Genomic DNA, 21222 nt, shown 5'->3' with positions numbered 1-21222 from the left:
TTGGCTGAGTGCATGGAACACACTTGTACTCTCATGTACATACAAGTAACCAAAGCCACTGAACCCTCTCCTGACAGAGAGACCCCAAGAGACAGAGGAATCAACTATGGAGGGATCAGGGAGTCTCCTTCCCACAGTGGCCACAGTCTTTCTTGGCAACACACAGTCTGGGCCTGAGGGTGGTGATAGCCCACTAAGGAGGGGGGCCCAGACTGTGAATAGGGCTCTGTGTGGTCCATCTGAGAAGGCTGGGGGAGGCTGGAATGTCAAGAACGTGCTCTCATGACCAGCCCTAGGCTGGGGCCTGTGGCACAGGACTGGCCAGGGGTTGAGGCAGAGCAGGGAAGCCAGGCAAAGAAAAGATGAAAAGTCCCCGCTGACTTGCCTTCAGATAGCAGGACAAGGACTGGGCCCACAGGCCCAGCAGAGAGGATGCTGGAATGCTGAGCTCTAAATCCACCAATGATGCTGAGAACTCTTCAAGTCTGGACAAAGCCTGTCAGTAGTCTTTGTGGATGGCCTCCAAACTATCCCTCTCAGACCCTTTGACTTCTCACTCAGAGACCAGCTTCCTGTATCCATCTCCCTTTGGGCTCTGGCTCTCTCTTTTTATACTCTTTCAATAAAATTCTCTTTTTCTCTCAAAAACTCTGTATCTGTCTCTTTCTGTCTAGCTACTCTGTTTCCCACTAGATGGCAAGCACCTCAAACACAAGAACCATGTCTGCTTCTGTGTAAGTTTGTATCTGCAGGTCCACTGCTGGGGCTATTGTACAGTTCTGAGCAGATGTTCCACATAGGCTTCAAATCTGAGAGGTTCAAAATGAGATTCATTACAAAAAGAAAATTACCCTCCCACTTACCCCAATCAGGCCTTTCCCTCTGTTCCTGATCCCAGTTAATAGCACCTCCACCTGGTGCTATTTTAACTGGTTGCCCAGGCCAGAAACTTTGGACTCATCCTCAACTTCTCTTTATCTCCCACATTCTGTCACTTACTGTGGTCCCACTATGTAGACAGTTCATATATTAGCCCCTTCTTTTCTGATCCCAAAGGTCACTGACCCAATCTTCTCCAGCCTCCCTGTCTCAAGTTTTACCTAACCTCTCCCACTCAGATTCCCAATTCCTCACTCAACAGACAGAGAGGCATCCTGAAACATAAACCTTGATTAGGCCCCTTCAAGAGTTCCCCACTGGGCTCTGGATAAAGTTCAAGTTCTATCACACTGACCTACAGGTTTCTTCATGATTTGGCCCTGACCACTGCTCCACACCCAGTTCTTACTCTCTGTCTGGCACTCTGCTCTCCAGCCAGATATACACTGTTCCTCAAATCTCATGCTTCCATACCTCCTTGACTTTATTTCTGTTCCTCCTGTCATGATTTTCTTCCAGTATTTACATGGAATTGTGATGATTTGTACTTGTGGCCTACCTCTTGCCCCCACTTGACCATGAATTCCTCAAGGGGAAGGAATATATCTAATTTATCTGAAGCCCTGAGTACCTATCAAAGGGCCTGGCCCTTAGAGGCTCATAGTGAGTAAATGGATGAATGAATAACTGAATGAGTCACTGGATGGGAACCAACTGGATGGGACCCAATGGTTACCACCAATCCTGGTCTTCTTCCAGAGTGCCTATCTCTACAACTGCTGGGCTCCTGGTTCCTCTGTCCAGAATCTCCATGTAAAAGAATATGTTTTACAACCAAGAAACAAAAAGAATTTTCATCAGGTAGCAAACGCTATGATGTAAAATTTCATACCCCATTTTCCCTTGTAAGCCTCTCAGGTACCAAAATAGTGCCAGGATCAGGGTCCAAAGAAGAGTGGGTTTCATGGCCAGGTTATCCTTGACCCCAGAGAGAAAAGAATAGGATAAAATAAAACTGGGAGTCCCATCAGCCTAAACTGTAAACTTGGTTCTGCCATTTACTGCTGTGTGGCCTTGGATAAGTAATTTCTCTTCTCTGGGCCTCATTTTCCTCATGTGTTACATGAGCATAAGAAAACCTACCTTGTTTATGACAGTCTACTTTGTGATAGCTTAATTATTTATAACCTGCAAATACCTGCATAAATTTAAAGCCTAATTAGCTCCTGAATGATCCTTAATTCTCTTACACCTTTAGTGGGTTAGGGTAGAAGAGGAGGGAATTTAATATGAATACAATATGATTTCAGAGTAACAGTGTGTCCTACCTACCAGTTCATCTCCTAATTTTCCAGAACTGTCACATTTAGGATCTCACAGGACCCTGCTTCCACTTTCCCTCCCACCTCTTCAACCTTCTTTTTTACTCCCTTTTTGTCCACCACTGAAAATTATATTGACTTGCTTAATCATGGGTTCACTTTGGAGCTTTGTAGGAGAATTTCATTAGTCTCTCTCAACTGGGCTTTTCCCTCTCTTTATACCTGTCTCATTCTAGAACTTTCCATCTCCCTGAGACTAATGTCTCTTGAGGATTTTGCCAGTGAACACTCAAGGGGGACACCTCTTACCCCTACTCTCTCTTGTGGCCAATTGTGGGTTGGAGAGTCACCAGATTTTGTCTTTCAGTCTACAAAGGTAGATCTGACTTTTTTCATTTCAGGGTCGCTAGGGCTTATATTAATCTCCTGGGACTAGAAATCATTGTGGTCAAGTGTCTGCACCTGGTATAGCAATCTGTGCAAGGATAAGAGAGGTGAAAAGTACTATGGCAACTCATTTCCTTATAAGATTTTGGTTGGCTTAGAGACTAGCTGCTTGAAGGCAGGAGAATAGGCAAGAAATCTCTTCCACCTCTAAGAGGAACCCTTCTTTCTTTCCTTAACTATTGTATTCACATTTTACCACTATCATTTTAACCTAAGCCACCAACATTGCTTACCTGCACTACTACAAAGGCCTTCTAAGAGAGACTCCCTGCTTCCTCTTTAGTTCCACAATCCATTCTGCACACAGCAGCCAGAGTGATCTCTCTATCATGTAAGTCAGATATTGCCAGTCTCTTGTTCTATGCCCTCCAATAGCTACTTAACATCATTTGAATCAAAGCCAAAATCCTCACCCTGGCCTTCAAAACCCTGCATAATTTGGCACTTGACTCTCTCAACCTCTGTTTGGAATGTTCTGTACACAGATTGTCACATTGTTGGCTCCTTCTTACCATTGAAGCCTCTGCTCAAAGTTCAGCACCCCTGAGAGACACTCTCTGGTCACCTTTTCTAAAGCAATCCCTGCCTATTCCATCTATCCTATCACTCTCTACCTCATCCTGGTTTTAAGGTTTCTCCTTCTTGGATCTTACTGATAGCTATAATTTACTTATTGACTTATTTACCTATTTATGATTTGTCCCTGCTCGATGAGGTCAGGGACCTTATCTATCTAAATCTATGCTATATTCTTAGCATCTATTATAGTGTCTTGTAGGGCATTGATGTTGTTGTTATTGTTCAGTCGCTAAGTTGTAGCTGACTCTTTGCAACCCCATGGACTGCAGCATGCCAGGCTTCCCTGTCCTTCTCTATCTCCCAGAGATCACTCAAACTCATGTCCATTGAGTCAATGAGGCCATCCAACCATCTCATCCTCTGTTGCCCCCTTCTCTTCCTGCCCTCAATCTTTCCCAGCATCAGGGTCTTTTCCAATGAGTCAGTTCTTCACATCAGATGGCCAAAGTATTAGAGCTTCAGCTTCATCATCAGTCCTTCCAGTGAATATTCAGGACTGGTTTCCTTTAGGACTGACTGGTTTGATCTCCTTGCAGTCTAAGGGACTCTCAAGAGTCTTTTCCAGCACCACAATTTGAAATCATCAATTTTTTGGTGCTCAGCCTCATTTATGGTCCAACTCTCACATCCGTATAACTACTGGAAAAACCTTAACTTGAACCACACACACTTTTGTCAGCAAATTGATGTCTCTGCTTTTTAATATGCTATCTAGGTTTATCATAGCTTTCCTTCCAAGGCTGCAGTCAATTTCTGCAGTAATGTTGCAGCCCAAGAAAATAAAACCTGTCACTGCTTCCACTTTTTCCCCTTCTATTTGCCATGAAATAATGGGACTGGATGCCATGATCTTAGTTTTTTGATGTTGAGTTTCAAGCTAGTTTTTTCATTCTCCCATTTTACCATCATCAAGAAGCTCCTTAGTTCCTTCCTCTTCACTTTCTGCCGTTAGAGTGGTATCATCTACATATCTAAGGTTGTTGATATTTCTTCTGGTAATCTTGATTCTAGCTTATGATTTATTCAGCCCAGCATTTCTCATGATGTACTCTGCATATAAGTCAAATAAACAAAGTGACAATATTCAGCCTTGTCATACTGCTTTCCCGATTTTGAATCAGTCCATTGTTCCATGTCCAGTTCTAACTGTTGCTTCTTGACACGCATACACGTTTCCTAGGAGACAGGTAAGGTGGTCTAGTACTCCCATGTCTTTTAAGAATTTTCCACAGTTTGTTGGGATCCATACAGTCAAAGGCATTAGTGTAGGCAATGAAGCAGATGTTTCCCTGGAATTCCCTTGCTTTCTCTGTGATCCAGTGAATGTTGGCAATTTGATCTCTGGCTCCTCTACCTTTTCTAAATGGAGCTTGTACATTTGAAAGTTTTTGGTTCACATACTGCCGAAGTCTTGGTTGAAGAATTTTGAGCATAACCTTGCTAGCATGTAAAATGAGCACAGTTATATGGTAGTTTGAACATTCTCTGGCATTGCCCTTCTTTGGAATTGGAATGAAAACTGACCTTTTCCAGTCTTGCGGCCACTGCTGAGCTTTCCAAATTTACTGACACATTGAGTGTAGCACTTAAATTGCATCATCTTTTAGGATTTGAAATAGCTCAGCTGGAATTCCATCATCTCCACTAGCTTTGTTCATAGTAATGCTTCCTAAGGCCCACTTGACTTCACATTCCAGGATGTCTGGTTCTAGGTGAGTGACCACACCATCATGGTTTTCTGGGTCATTAAGACCTTTCTTGTATACTTCTGTATATTCTTGCCATCTTTTCTTAATCTCTTCTGCCTCTGTTAGGTACTTACCGTTTCTGTCCTTTATTGTGCCCATCCTTGCATGAAATGTTCCTTTGCTATCTCCAATTTTCTTGAAGAGATCTCTCATCTTTTGCATCCTATTGTTTCCCCCTATTTCTTTGCATTGTTCATTTAAGAAGGCCTTCTTATCTCTCCTTGCTATTCTCTGGGACTCTGAGTTCAGTTGGCTATATCTTTCCCTTTCTCCTTTGCTTTTTGCTTCTCTTCTTTCCTCAGCTATTTGCAAGCACTCCTCAGACAATCATTTTTCCTTCTCGCATTTCTTTTTCTTTAGGATGGTTTTGGTCACTGCCTCCTACACGATGTTATGAAACTCAGTCCGTAGTTCTTCAGGCACTCTATCAGATCTAATCCCTTGAATCTATTTATCACTTCCACTGTATAATTGTAAAGGATTTGATTTAGGTCATACCTGAATGGTCTAGTGGTTTTCCCTACTTTCTTCAATTTAAGCCTGAGTTTTGCAATAAGGAGTTCATGATCTGAGCCACAGTCAGCTCCTGGTCTTGTTTTTGCTGACTGTATAGAGCTTCTCTATCTTCAGCTGCAAATAACATAATCAGTCTGATTTCTGTATTGACCATCTGGTGATGTCCATATATAGAGCTGTATCTTTAGTTGTTGGAAAAGAGTGTTTGCTATGACCAGTGTGTTATCTTAACAAAACTCTATTAGCCTTTGCCCTGCTTCATTTTGTACTCCAAGGCCAAACTTGCCTTTTATTCTGGGTATCTCTTAACTTCTTACTTTGGCACCCCAATCCCCGATGATGCAAAAGACATCTTTTTTTGTGTGTTAGTCCTAGAAGGTGTGGTAGGTCTTCATAGAACCAGTCAACTTCAGCTTCTTCAGCATCAGTGGTTGGGGCATAGACTTGGATTACTGTGATGTTGATTGTTTTGCCTCGGAAATGACCTGAGATTATTCTGTCATTTTTGAGATTGCACCCAAGTACTGCATTTTGGACTCTTTTGTTGACTATAAGAGTTACTCCATTTCTTCTAAGAGAATCTTGCCCTCAGTAGTAAATATAATGGTCATCTGAATTAAAGCCACCCATTCCCAACAATTTTAGTTCACTGATTCCTACACTGTTGACGTTCACTCTTGCCATCTCCTGCTTGACCATGTTCCATTTACCTTGATTCATGGACTTAACATTCCAGGTTCCTATGCAATATCATTCTTTACAACATCGGGCTTTACTTTTACCACCAGACATATCCACAACTGTGTGTCATTTCTGCTTTGGCCCAGCTGCTTCATTCTTTCTGGAGAGCTATCAGTGATTACTCTCCGCTCTTCCCCAGTAGCATATTGGACGACTTCTGACCTGGGAGACTCATCCTCCAGTATCATGTCTTTTTGCTTTTTCATACTGTTCATGGGGTTCTCATGGCAGGAATATTGCAGTGGGTGGCCATTTCCTCCTCCAGTTGACCACATTTTGTCAGAACTTTTCACTATGACCCATCCGTCTTGGGTGGCCCTGCATAGCATGGCTCACAGCTTCATTGAGTTACACAAGCCCCTTCACCATCACAAGGCTGTGATCCACGGAGGAGAGGGTGCTGTATAAATATTTTCAATGAGTTAATTTATAATATTCTTTATCATTTAAAATATTTTTGTGTATTGCAATTTCTTACAAAATATGTGAACTTGGGATTATTACTATCCTAGGCTTATGGATGCAGAAAGTGAGTTTTGAAAGGTTATGGGTAATGTCTAATGTTACATAATCAATAAAGGGAGCCCTATTGGAACCTGAGCTTTCCAATTCCAAATATTGCTTTTTCCACCAACATACCTTGCTTCTAACCTGGCTGATGCTATGCCAAGAATGGTATGTTCCAAGCAAATGCTGACTGATTCTATGTGAATTCTTATTGTCAGGCCTTGGAACAGTACTGTGACCTGCACAGACTGCCTCCAGTCTCCTGACTTGGAGGTGCTCTTATTCTATGATAATGACATGAACCAGAGGAGTCAGTCAGTGGAGTGGGAGAAAGTAGCGTGGAGTGGGCAGTCAGGAGTCTGAGCTTCTAAGCTCCACTTTGCTCTCGACATGTACCGCATTTTCCTTTTTTGTGGGCCTCCATGTGCTTCTCTGTAAAATGGGTAGATTGAACTTGCTGACTTCAAGGATTCCTTCTGATTCTAATATTTTGTGGGGCTCTGTAATGCCTTAATTTCTTCTCTCTTTATTTTACAGTGCTTCCCATTGCTGCAGGGGAGGAAGAATGCCGGTAAGTGTGTAAGGTGGGGCACACACGTAGCATGCAATAGCACTGAGCTTCTCAGTGATCTTCACAGATTAGCTGATCAGGTGTCTGGGCTGTGGAGCTGATGTCCTAGTGCCGAAGCTGGAGATGTCCTCTGTCTCCCTCCAGTGGGCATTTCCCAAGCTCCTTTCCCAAGGTCTACTTCTGAGGTCTTTTGAAGTGAATGAGCATGCAGAACTTCTGTGTTTCTCAGATGGATGATTTTCTCCAGTCAGGGAACCAGGGGAAGGTCTCCCTATAGAGCTATCAGCAAGTGGCAGCCACCCATATGTTTCCCTTTTTCTCAAATGCTTTCTTTTCACAAGAAAGTATATCAGGCATGGGAGATATGTTGGGAAAGGGAACAGGTAAGAAGAGGTGAAGGAAAGAGACTTGGCATTTGGAGTTCGATATCTGTGATATTTCCAATGCTTACTTTATTTGGAAATCTACCAAGAGAGTCAGTTAGGACTGAAGGGATATACATAGCCTTGAGGGAGAAAAATCCCTCTCTTTCTTCTCCTACAAATTTCTTTGCTTAACTGTCTTCTGCCTCTGATATCCCACTTAGGTGTGAACAAGTGGGTGGCATTCTGGAGAACCTACCTTCCGTTGAAGAGGACACAGTTGTTTAGAGATGACTGCTTTGGGGAGAAAGAGAATGAAAGATATTGGCCAGGAATGAATTTGCTGCCAGAGCCTGGACTCCTGGCATCAACTGGGCTTTTCTGAGGTCATCTAGGTCATCCTCTTGGCTCCAACCTGACCTCAGCCACTTCCACTGGCTACAGTTTCTCATCAGGATGAGCTCAGGACTTGAATGAGCATGGCTGCTAGATGGCAGTTAGGGTTGGGGCTCAGGGAAACAGAAAGGCACCAATTAAGAACTGGGATGCTAAGAGCCTGTGCAGAGCATCTTGGTAAGGTGTTGAAATAGACAACTGGAGCCCTTGCTCCTGAGGACCTCCCCAGGTCACTGGTCTTACAAGGAGGCAGAGAAAGGATCTGGTGACCTTCTAAGGGCTTTTCCACCTTAGGACCCTGAGTTATTGGGTGGTGGCTGCTCAAAAGGAAAAGCCAGCAGGGAAGGTGTTTATTACATTGCCCTGACAGCAGATGAGAGGGGACCCATTTTAGAGCAGGAGCACTGCTTTGATCAGCATGCAGCATACATCTGTTTCTCTCCACTGCCTCCCTCTCCCCAACCTCCCCCATCTCCTTCCAGAGCTTCTTGCAGAACACAGTTCCTACTTTGCAACAGAGACTTCTGGGGGCACAATATATGTGGGCTGCCCAAAGTGGGGAAAGGACAAACTTCTCTATTTCAGAGACACCAGCTGCAAAGGCTAAAAAGAAATCCTCAGGTCCTGAAATAATGACCCTTCCCCGAAAAAAGCACTGGCAGAAGTTACCAGGTTGCCTCATTAGATTGTCTGTGCCAGGCTGAATTGCCAGGGCTGCATCCTGGGAGGGTGGGCACCAAGTGGCTTGAGAGGTCTGTGGTTTCTAGAGAAAAGAGGAGTGTCTTTTAGAGGGTAGGACCAGGCAGAAGAGGTTGTCACCTACAGAACTGAGCTAGAACTGACTTTTGTGCTGCTTCTCTAGGTTAAAGATTGAAAATGTCTATTTAAGGACAAATGTGAACACATTGCCTTAGGCTGATTGAAAGCCAGTCTGGAACAAATTAAGAGTTTATGTGACTATGGCAGTGGAAGCAGCAAGACACCAAAAATCAAAGGACCTGGTTCATAAGCAATTCACTGTGTGGGCCCAGGCATGGAACTTCCTCTCTCTGGACCAGTGTCCACATCTATAAAATGGAGCTTACTTCATGGGGTTCTTGCATGGATTGTAATAAATGGTGCATTTAAAACATCAAAGTGCTGAGCAAATATGATTATTTTTGAGATATAGCTCAGGGAGGGAGAGAACTCTTGATTTATTATTGATTTGGGGGGATGAGGTTATGCTTTCACTTGTTTGAAAATTCAAGAGATATGAAAATACAAAATCTCCCTATGCCTGTCTCTTCACCACTCAGCAATCCTCTCTGATATGACCAATGTTACCAGTTTCTTGGCCCCTTGATGGCGTTTAGAAGGTCTTAAAGAAAGTGAGCTGTACTAGCCAGGACTTCAGTGGAGGCTATAGATGCCTGCTTTGGGGTTAGATTGAGGGGAATGTGCCAAGAGGGCAATGAAGAAGGAATTGCAGGGCAGCAAATGTGGAATAAGCAATTGGGAATCAAGAAGCCTGGGATCTAGTCTTGACTGCACAACTCACGTTTGAAGGATCTTAAGAACCTTCCCCTCTCTGACTCTCAATGAGCCTGTTGTGTTTTCATATGCCATTCTTGCAAGTTTTCACCAGAGTAGAATGGAAATGGTGAAGGGGAGGACTGACCCCTTCAGAGAAGAAAAAGTCAAGACATTGACTCAAAGCTGATGACTGAGTATGCTTTGCATATGTAATCTTCTTCCTATTAAGATTAGTCAATCAAAGGTTTCTCCGTCATGTTACCGCTTCTCTCCTAGTGGTTTCATGGACAGAGCAAATCTTTGGCACCATCTGCACAGGAGAACATTCAGTTCAGTTCAGTTCAGTCGCTCACTCGTGTCCGACTCTTTATGACCCCATGAATCGCAGCACGCCAGGCCTCCCTGTCCATCACCAACTCCCAGAGTTCACCCAAACTCATGTGCACTGAGTCAGTGATGCCATCCAGCCATCTCATCCTCTGTCGTCCCCTTCTCCTCCTGCCCCCAATCCCTCCCAGCATCAGGGTCTTTTCCAATGAGTCAACTCTTCACATGAGGTAGCCAAAGTATTGGAGTTTCAGCCTCAGCATCAGTCCTTCCAATGAACACCCAACACTGGTCTCCTTTAGAATGGACTGGTTGGATCTCCTTGCAGTCCAAGGGACTCTCAAGAGTCTTCTCCAGCACCACAGTTCAAAGGCATCAACATTAGGAACATCTAACTGGCTTCAACATATATAATGCTGCCCAGGCCCAGGAGGATGGCTTGAATGACCTTTGATGATCCTGCTATCATGGCCCAAGCATCCGCTAACACAATATTCTCCAAATTTCACTTATTGGTGAACCAACTTCACAGTTTTTGCCATCGTTTCATCCTGTGCAGTATGTATTTACTATGTTTCTTTACTTCAGCCTGATTTTAAACTATAACCTCACTTCAGTGTAGGAGACCCGGGATCCCTGGGTCAGGAAGGTCCCCTGGAAAAGGAAACAGCAAACCACTCCAGTATTCTTGCCTGGAAAATTCTATGGACAGAGGAGCCTGGGGGGCTACAGTCCACAAGGTCGCAAAAGAGTTGGCCACGACTTAGCAACTAAACCACCACCAAGCTGTAAATATCTATGAAATGAGGGATTGAGATACTGGCTACAGCTTTCCTAGTACATAATGAATTCACATATATCTATCATAATTCAAAATATTGATGTATCACTCCAAATCACCCCTTGCATATATACCAAGCATTGGAAACCACAGGTAGTGGTTACACAAACTGGCAGGTCAAATGGGCCTTTAGGCCTCTGTGGCTCACTCCAAGACTTGCTGAATGCTCCCGGGCTCCCTACAGCACTCCATACTCCTTATTCCTGTTACTTAAGAACGAATTGCTCCTGAGTTGGAAATAAGTTCTGGAGCCTAAAAGGAACCCCTTCCCTCCAAACAAATTCTGACCTGAACCATTCGGAACTGCCTCACAGGTACTGAAGTGAGAACACTTGACCAGAGTACCAGAAGTTCTAGGTTCCCATTTTGTCTCTCTCTTTGACCAGTTGTGTGACCTTGGGCCTGTCCCTTCCCCTCTCTCGGCCCTAGTGTTCCCAATTATAAAGTGAAGCGCTTGGTCCAAATGGCCTCTAAGTTATCTTGCTGCTCTGAATGAAATTCAATGACTTCTTGACTTATAGAACCTATACTTCGGTTTAACCCATTAGCTCCCCTTCCCAGCAGCCCACAGAGGTGAGAAGCTTGCTGACCTTCCCTCCCACTGCCCTACACCAAATCCTCCCTGAGGCCCCTTGTTCCCAGTGCACAAGACTTCTTTTGTTGTGGACTTCTTTTGTTGTTTTGTTTCAGGACTTCTCTCCAAGCTCCTGTTGAAATGGCTGTGGTGACCTGGTGAGGGGTTGGGGGTAATAGTTGGCCTGTAACAAGAGTCTTGGCTCCCCAACCCACCTGGCTTCAGCCTGGCTGCAGATTTGGCCTGAACACCAGACTTCATCCATCAAATGCCCCAGACCCTTCCCTCCAGCTCTGGGAGAGCAGAGAAGACTAGTTTAAAAGGGAGAAAATAGAAACAAAGATATTTATTTAAGTTACTATTAAACATCACTTCTAAGGCTCAAGAGGAGAGTATACCGAAACATTGAGCCTATGAAAATTATCAGAATAATAATAATAAACTTCCTCTCTTTTGAAAATGACCAAATCATTATTATAACTAATTCTTGACAGATCTGGCCATTTAACATTTGCCTTTTGATGAACATTTGCGGGCCATAGCTTATCTAGCAATTGACAGATATTTTACCCAGCAACTTGGAGTAGTATAAAAATTGACTGAGTTAGCGGGTTCCTGGAATTGATTATCATTTGAAACAGGAAATCTTTCAACTGTGGTCTACAGTGAATTTAGCCAAGGTAAATAACACTGGACTATGGGTTGAAAATTCCAAGATCTAATCCCAAATCTGACATTAACTCCTTCTGTGACCTTGAGTTAGTTGTCTCCCCTGCCTGAGCCACAATTTCCATGTATGAAAAATAAGAAAGTTGAAATAGAAGGTCTCAAGATCATCTGTACTCTACTCTGTGTCATCCTCCACCCCTTGTTCCTGTCAGAGTCAGACTGAAAGGAGGGAGAGGCAGGGATAGGGTCAGAGGAAAGGGCAATTTCAAGATGTCTTTTGGGATAGGGAAAGGATTTCCAGACCCATAGAGGAGAGTCTAATAGCTTCTTTTGGGGTCAAAAGGGGATGGGAATTCCAGGTCCCCAATGCTTGCTTACAGGAATACAAAATAGAAAGCCAGGCTTGCAGATGGGCCAGGCAAATGTCCGAGCCACAGCTTAGTTGACCATTTTTGCAGCCTGGGCCAATCTGGAAGATCAGAATAAGGGCTGTGTGGCACAGGACAGCTACCCACAGGCTGGGTGGAGGAATGGGAATTGCAAATGGAATGACAGATCTGGAAAGGACCTGAGAAGTGTTACTGGACACTTCCACCAGGAAGTCACATGAATCCTTCAAACTCAACACTAAAAGTCATAGTTCTTCATCATTCTCCTGGAAACCTTCTCCTTCTCTAGGATTCTTTTTCTTGGTTAATGTACTATTATCCACCTTGTAACTCAAGCAAGAATCATGGAAATTGCCTGGGCTCCTCCCTCTCTTACTGGCTACCATCCAGTCACCAAATCATGCCCGTGAAACTTATCTGTAATGTTTCTCAAATCTGTCCCTTCTTTTCCACCCACACTGTCATAGTCCTCCATTTTGGCCATTAAGAGCTCTGTCATGGATGGTTTCTTTGGTTCCTAACTGGTCTCCCTGACAGCTTGCTTTCCCTTCCAGTCCACCTCCCATACTGCTGTCAGAGTTCTCTCTTTAAAAGAAAAATTTGGTCATGCTCAAAAACCTTTGATTGTTCCCTACCTTTGGTCAAAATCCAGATTTTTTGCATTGGCAACTAAGGTTCTTCACAACTTAATAACCTATCTTTTTCTTTCTTCATCTCCCACCACACCCACACATTTCTGAGCCTCATGGGACAGTATTTCCTGTACATACAGTGAGCTCTTATATTGGACTGTCCACTGCATGTATCTTTGCCAGCTCCCCTACTTGGCTTGTCAAGCCATCTTCTGGTTCTCTGGACAAGCCCATCTTGTCCATATCTCTATTATAACACAACATGCTGTTCTGCATTTGCTTCTTTTCTTTTCTGTATATCCCATGGATCATGAGTTGTTGGTATACAAGAGCTGCATCTGACTGACCTCTATATTCCCAGAACTAAGTCAGCACAGGGCCTCACACAAACAATGAATCTGCAAGGACTGCCATTTATTTTTGATGGCATAGCGAAAGAACTGCTGGTAATTAGACTAGTGACTTCTTTTCTCAGCAGACATTCTTCCCTATCTTTTCAGCTCTGAACTAGCTATTACACATTAACACAGAGCCCCCACTGGCTCCAGATGACAAATTGTCTTGAGACAGGGCTTTGAGAGGCTAAGAGTTGCAGTCAATGGTACAGATCCATGTAAAACACATTTCCACCAAACCCTTGAAACTTGGAGGTTGCCTACATCTCAAGACAAGAAGGACACTTAAAGACCATATTTATATTAACTGGTAGCTTACGAACTGAGTTCTGAGGAACTCTAGAGTTCCCAGAGATTCACTGGGAGATATGAGGGGAGGACAGAGCTGTGGGGTTACTTCCCTCAACCAAATCTACTTCACCTCTTGGAGGTTCCATAAATGTTTCATTTGGAGACTGAAGTTGGTCACATAAAAGTAAATATTGGTGACCACTGCTCTAGTCATGTGGTCAATTGCTAACAGGCTCCCTTTTTACCATTCCTGCTATATAGCCACTCAGGCTCAGTCCAAACTCCAGGTATGGCCAAGCATTCCTTTTCATTCTGTGCTCAGTTGAAAGTCCTTCTTTATGTGAAACCAGAATCTTCCTCACAACTTCCACTCAGTGGTCTTGTTTTCACCCTTTGCAGTCTCATGGAAGTTGTTATATTCCTCCTCTCTATGATCAATCTGCTGGCGCTTAGAATTTCCCAAAGTCTGAGATGGAAGGAGCCTTATAGCTCGTACAGTCTAATGCTCCCACTGCAACTGGTGAAACTGAAGCTCAGAGTAGGTAGGTCATCTGAAAAACAGAAGACGGCACTTAGTAGTAAAACTGAGACTAGAACCCAAGTCCCCACTCTTGTATAATATCCTCCTAGAATCTGTCTTTCCAGAGAGTGAACAGCACCAGCTCCCAATTTCTCACAGTCCTGATGATTCTCCCCTAAACTTGCTCCAGATTGACAGTACCCAAGGGTTGAAAATCAGTAGCTCAGCTGATAAAAGCTCCATGGCAATCTGGTTTTGGTCAGCCTGGGGTAAGGGCAAAGGCAAAGAAGAACAAACAGGCATCAGAACCAGTGTTGGCTGCTTCCTCATCACAGCCTGGATACCGTTCTCCTCTTTCCATGGGACTAAAATCCCATCCCAACAGCCCTCCTCCCATGGCAGGGCAGCCAAGGGGCAGCTTTCAGAGGCCCCTTCTGACCTGTTTGCTAGAGGGTCCCTGCTGTGTGACTCTCCACATCCCCAAACCAGAAACAGGAAGAGTTGGTTTGGTTTATGTTTCAAGAGGAAAAATGAAAACATAGGAAGTAGGGCTCCTGAGAACAGAGGCTTCCAACTCTGTGTCATATGCCCCTGGAGCAGGATATTTCAGGGAATACATTCCACCAGGGAAGGGAATGGCCTCTTTACTGAAAACAAAACACAAAGCCCTTCAAGGTTTGGAAAAAGAAAAAGGCCAAAGGAGACTCTTAAGGAGTGGAGGAGAAATCGTTTCAGAATATCCAAAGCTCCCCACCTCCCCCATCTGCCACTTGGCACTATTATACTTTGACCTCACTGCTGTTATCAGCACATCTGGACCCCAGAGATGCCCTGCTCCCTTTAACCTATGGCCCCAGAGAAAGTCGAAGCACTTTTTCTTGTTTCCCTGAAGATCATCAAAGTAGGCTGGCACTCAGAACCTTTCTCTAAAACAAAGAAAAAAGGCAGAATGAATAATGAGTCTATTAATCCATTAACAGAACATGCAAATGGCAGAACAACATTCAAACTTTATGAAATACATGCTTCTTTTCTTGAGAAAGCCATCAAAAACAGGGACGCACTTTACCAGTCCCTAAATATCTCTCACAGGATAACCACTTCATCAACCTACATAAGCAGCTGTAAGCTTGCCTGATTTTCTCCCCTCTCAGCTCTCTGTTCCTGGGATGTGGATGCCATCTTGTTTCCCAATCACAGTCACCAAAAGGTCTTTTAGGAAGTAAAAAACCTTTCAGAATCCCTGGTGTCCTTTCCAGTTCTGGTTTCCAGGCTGAGGAACATGCCTAGTTCACAGCTAGTTGGCAGGGTTGAAGTGTGGATCACCAGGGTGCCAAAGAAACATGGTCCTTCAAAGCAAACAGTTCTGGCCTCAGAGCTTCTATATGTCTCATGTGTGTGAATGGACTGTGAAGAAAGCTGAGCGCTGAAGAACTGATGCTTTGGAACTGTGGTGTTGGAGAAGACTCTTGAGAGTCCCTTGGACTGCAAGGAGATCCAACCAGTTCATTCTAAAGGAGATTGGTCCTGGGTGTTCTTTGGAAGGAATGATGCTAAAGCTGAAACTCCAGTACTTTGGCCACCTCATGCGAAGAGCTGACTCATTGGAAAAGACCCTGATGCTGGGAGGGATTGGGGGCAGGAGGAGAAGGGGACGACAGAGGATGAGATGGCTGGATGGCATCACTGACTTGACAGATGTGAGTTTGAGTGAACTCCAGGAGTTGGTGATGGACAGGGAGGCCTGGCGTGCTGCAACTCATGGGGTTGCAAAGAGTCAGACACGACTGAGTGACTGAACTGAACTGAAAATCACTGCAAATGGTGACTGCAGCCATAAAATTAAAAGACACTTGCTCCTTGGAAGAAAATTTATGACCAACCTAGACACCTTACTAAAAAGCAGAGACATTACTTTGACAACAAAGGTCCATCTAGTCAAAGCTATGTTTTTTTTTTCCAGTAGTCATGTATGGATGTGAGAGTTGGATTATAAAGAAAGCTGAACACCAAAGACTTGATGCTTTTGAACTGGTGTTGGAGAAGACTCTTGAGAATCCCTTGGTTGGCAAGGAGATCCAACCAGTCCATCCTAAAGGAAATCAGTCCTGAATATTCATTGGAAGGACTGATGCTGAAGCTGAAACTCCAATACTTTGGCCACCTGATGCGAAGAGCTGACTCATTTGCAAAGACCTTAATGCTGGGAAAGATTGAAGGGAGGAGAAAGGGCCAAGAGAGGATGAGATGGTTGGATGGCATGACTCACTCAATGGACATGAGTTTGAGTAGGCTCCAGGAGTTGGTGATGGACAGGGAGGCCTGGTGTGCTGGAGTCCATGGAGTTGCAAAGAGTCAGACACAACTGAGCAACTGAACTGAACTGAACTGAATACATAGCCAGCCACAGAGACAGTGTTCAAGGGCTATTTGCTTCATCCTTCCATCCACCCATCCACTTATGCGTCCTTCCCAAGATGCCAGTGGAAAAGGTAGTTTAAGGTTGATGAAAAGGGCTTGGTTTCTGAAGAATTTGGACATGTCTGGGTCTGATGTCTGACTCTCTCACTTATCAGCTATGTGATCACCTCTCTGAGCCTCAGTTGTCTCCGTTTGAAAGTAAAGATCCAAATACCCAATTCTTGGTTTGTTGTGCGAACTAAGTGTGATAGTGGGAGTGAGAGAGCTCAATAAGCTCCCAAAGTGAAAGTGTTAGTCGCTCAGTCATGTCTGATTCTTTGCGACCCCATAGACTGTATAGCCTTCCAGGCTCCTCTGTCTATGGGATTCTCTAGGAACGAATACCAAGAGGATAGCCATTCCCTTCTCCAGGGGATCTTCTGGACCCAGGGATTGCTCTCAGGCAATATACATATAATAGTTATTAAATGATTATGAAAATTACCACCATGACCAGTCCAAGCAAGAGAGTGGCGGGGAGGGAGAGATGTTTTCTCCAGTCCAGAAGTCTGATTTGAGATTAAAGAAGGCAGGAGCTGAGACCTCAGGAATAAGCCCCTGGGCCTCTGCGATGGGGAAGGCCCAGGTTAACTCCTTGCTCTGTAGCCCCACCCCCACTCCAGGGATCCAGTGTGTAGAGGCCAAAGGGCAACTCTGGGTGGAGTGATGGAAGTATCAGATGTGCTTCTATTCACCTCCCAGTCTTCAAAGACCAGATGTGCTATTTCTCATATTGGCCAATGAGCCCCTTGGAGGCCTGGCTCACAAGGGTCATTTGTCAGTAGGGTGAAAGTTGCAGTCAGGCACAGTGCCTTGGTGGCTAACAGCTCTGTGACCTTGGGCAACTATCTTCTTCTCGGCCCTGACTTCCCAATCATTAAAATGAAGAAATTGGATAGAGCGGCCACTAAGGCCCTTCCATCTCCTACACACTATGGTTGTGTGACACTTAATTGAATAGGTGTTTGACCTTGTTTTTCCAAAAATGTGAGCAATCTGATCATCTGATAATTTGACACTGATCCTGGACCTTAGGGAAAAACAGTGTGGGAGGCCTGGCTGGGCCCCCTTCTGTATGTAAAGCCTCCGGGTCCCCATGGCTCCTTCTGCTCAAGTCTGGCTGGTCTGGCCCACCCCCAGAGCCATTTGTGATCATGTTCCAGGTGAGGGGCAAGTGGGTGAAGCAGGTGTTTCCCAAGGCTGGGATTCAGGCCTAGGTACTTCACAATATAAAATGAAGAAAGGAAAGAAAACAGGAAATCCTGCCCATTTTATGTACCTAATTGTTCAGGAAGAATTCCTTCTAGTCAGCACGGTTGTCTCAGAAGGTACTGACAGCTGCTGAGCTGGAGTGCTGCTGGGGTCCCTCGGATTCAGAGACTCCCACTTCCATTTCAGTCTGTTCAGACCTTTGCCATTCTTTGCAACTCAATTCAAATAGTATGTCCTCCAATCTTTAAGTCTCTTGCATACTGTGTATCTGTGTCTTAGAGAATGGATCAAGTTCTCCCTTGTACTGGAGTATTTCCTTCACATGCTGTGCTGTGCTTAGTCGCTCAGTCACGTCCAACTCTTTGGCTCCTCTGTTCATGGGGATTCTTCAGGGAAGAAAACTGGAGTGGGTTGCCATGCCCTCCTTCAGCATTGCAGGTGGATTCTTTACCTTTGGAGCCACCAGGGATGCCCAAGAATACTGGAGTGGGAAGCCTATCCCTTCTCCAGGGGCTCTTCCCAACCCAAGAATAGAACTGGGGTCTCCTGCATTGCAGGCAGATTCTTTACCAGCTGAGCTACCAGGGAAGCCCATTTCCTTCACATACTGATTAAGAATCATTCTCAAAGGAAAAACCTTAAGGAATATCTGGATATAAAATAGAGAGCCAAAGTCCCGTTAATCTTCACTTCCATTTTCCAAGTTAGCCACCATTAAGAAGTTATTCTAATAGCTTCCCAGAAAGGTTATATTATCAAGGTTATTGAAAATGTGAGAGAGCACGAGGCTTTGGAGGGAGCACTAGCTCTGAAGATTAAACACCTGGGTTTGTCTCTCAGCTCTCCACTCAGCTAGGGTGAATTATCTCCTATCTTTGACCCTCAGTCCTTTGCTCTGTTAAATGGGATAACAGTTCCTCACCTGCTATCTCACAGCATTGTTGTAAGGACCAAATGAGACAAAATAAATAAAAGTGTTTGGACAACTGTAAAGGATGCTCTATTTATCTCCGTGCTGGTCTCTGTAACTTGACTGTCAGCACATTGAGAACAGAAATCTTGGCCCATCCAGGGTTGGGTCCCCATTGCCCTTAGTTCTGATGACTTGTGTGGAACAGGTCACTCTTAGAAGGGACGAGGGTCAGGCATGGAGCTCAAGCCCAGGGGCTATGCTACACCTAGAAGAGTTGGTGCTTTGCTCCTGCCTGGGTTCTGGACACACATTTCCCTGAGCTTCCTCTGGAATCAAGCTCAACCTCAAACAGGGGAACCATTTTTCTAAAGTCACTTGGTTTTTAACATGCTGACCCACTTTGTAAAGCTCCCAGTTCCTCAGATTCTGGCCCAAAGCCCTGTTTTCAGGGTTCTCAGCACACACACACACACACACACACACACACACACACACACACACACACGTGTGTGTGTAAACATACAAATGAGAGAGAGAGAGAGAAGTGGTCAAGAAAATTCAATTTTCTAAATGGATCAGATATAAAATGGTTGTAAATTAGAGCTAGAAAACTCCTCAGATATCATTTAGTCAAATCACCACCTCCCCTTCAACCTTTATCAGATAGAGAAACTGAGACTCAGAAAAGAGAAGGGACGCACCCAGGGAGTTAGTGGCTCTGACAGTCAAGCAAAGGTGGCAGAGGGACAAACCTTTGGGCTTTGAGTTCAAGTTGAGGGAACCAGCTGGGGAAGGCTAGTGAACCCCGAGAAGAGATGAATGTGGCCAGAATGGGATCATTTAGGAGAAGAAGTTAGGACCAGCTGTGAAATTCCCCTGGCACGCAGAAATATAAGAAATATGAGAGTTCTGGTTTGGCAAGTTATTATGAGCCTTGCTGAGCAAGGAGAAGGAGAAGAAAGGAAGAGAAAAACAGAGGGAGCCAGAAAAGGAGATGAAATGGAAGAAGGAAGGCTGACCTGGGCAAATGGAGGGCAATTAGAGGGCTGAGTCAGTAAGGGCTGAACTGAGCACGTCAGCAGAGCCTCGTTGCCTGTGGGACATCCAGCCACCTTACAAGTTTCCGCTGGTCTGCTCTCTGGTTTTCTCTACGCTCTGAGCATGTGAGCCAACACTTATTTTCTTAGCAAACTCACCCTTTTCCCATTGTGCACTGTTTGGGGAAGTGGCCTCAAACCATAGGCTTTACCTCTGCAGATTTAGCTTGAGGGCATACTGAAGCCTGGCCTGGCTGCCAGCACAAGAATGTACCTGCTCTACAGCCATGGTCTGGTTTCAGGCACACAGTCACACTGAGAGGTGGAACTCAGCCCATTTTGCAGATGAAGGATAAGAGAACATGCCAATGGAAACAACCACAAGAACAGCAAAAATAACTAAATATGTATTGAGAACCAATAGTAGGACTGATCAAGGAGGGCCCTAGAGTCAAAATGCCTGTATTCAAATCCCAGGTGCACCATCCATTAGCTGTGCAATCTTGGGTAAGTTGCTTAACTTCTCAGTGCCTCAGTGTCCTATGTGTAAAATGAAGATAACAATTGCACCCTCTTGAGAAGATTTGGAAGGAGCAAATGAGTTGACTCTGGTACAAACTTTAAACAATGCCTGGCACTCAGTGCTCAATAAATAATAGCTATCATTGTCACCATTGTTATATGCTGGGCACTGCTCTAAACATTTGACTTGTGTTATGGCTTGTAATAATCACTCGGAAGGGAACTGAGGCCCAAGTGTGAGTTCATGTCTAGTCCATTTGCTTTTTCTTAGGTGTAAACTAAATCCTATGTGGAAGCTCAAAGTATAAAACAAAAACCTGCATGACTTTGATTGAAGCAAGGTGGGATAAGCTCAGCCTTCCTTTGTTCTCCCTTCCCCCAACATCCCCACGATAGGTCTAAGGCCCTTCCTAGCCACTGTGAGGCACAATTTGCAAGCCTGCTGATCTAGTCCATCTAACCCTTTCATGATCAGATGAAGATATCATTAGACCTGAAAGGGCAAGTAACCTGCCCAAAGGTTATATAGCAGGTCAAAGGCCAAAGGGATGGCAACACTCGGCTTGAAGGATAATAACTTGGTCAAAGAGAACAACCTCCTTAGTTAAACTAGAACATAGACCATCCAGGCTCGGATGGAGAAGAGCCAGGAAAAGAGGGGTGAGCAGGAGGGAAGGGGAGGCTGACCCTGAGACCCTGTCTCTGGGCCCTGAGTGTGAACAGCCCCTCTGGACCCTCATATCTGGCTGGGTCCACTGCAGACTTTAAGACAACAAGACAAGGCCCTGCCCCCACAGAGCCTCTACACAGGGTTTGGGGTTTTGTTCTGACAAGGGATGTGGTCCCTGTCCCTGAGC

The 21222-nt window shown here is 44.6% G+C and overlaps 1 protein-coding gene across 2 annotated transcripts in view; it reads left to right on the top strand.

Moving 5' to 3' along the window:
* The window catches only part of STARD8 (StAR related lipid transfer domain containing 8), a 78420-nt gene that overhangs the window by 7791 nt on the left and 49407 nt on the right, over positions 1-21222 (top strand). For both annotated transcript variants that reach the window (XM_040265754.1, XM_040265753.1), the window contains exon 2: positions 7277-7310. In XM_040265754.1, coding sequence (XP_040121688.1) covers positions 7277-7310 — 34 coding nt within the window. The remainder of the gene's footprint in view (positions 1-7276; positions 7311-21222) is intronic.

This window comes from Oryx dammah, unplaced genomic scaffold, assembly GCF_014754425.2.
Source record: "Oryx dammah isolate SB20612 unplaced genomic scaffold, SCBI_Odam_1.1 HiC_scaffold_23, whole genome shotgun sequence".
Lineage (NCBI taxonomy): Eukaryota > Metazoa > Chordata > Mammalia > Artiodactyla > Bovidae > Oryx > Oryx dammah.
This window is presented reverse-complemented; position numbering and strand designations above follow the sequence as displayed.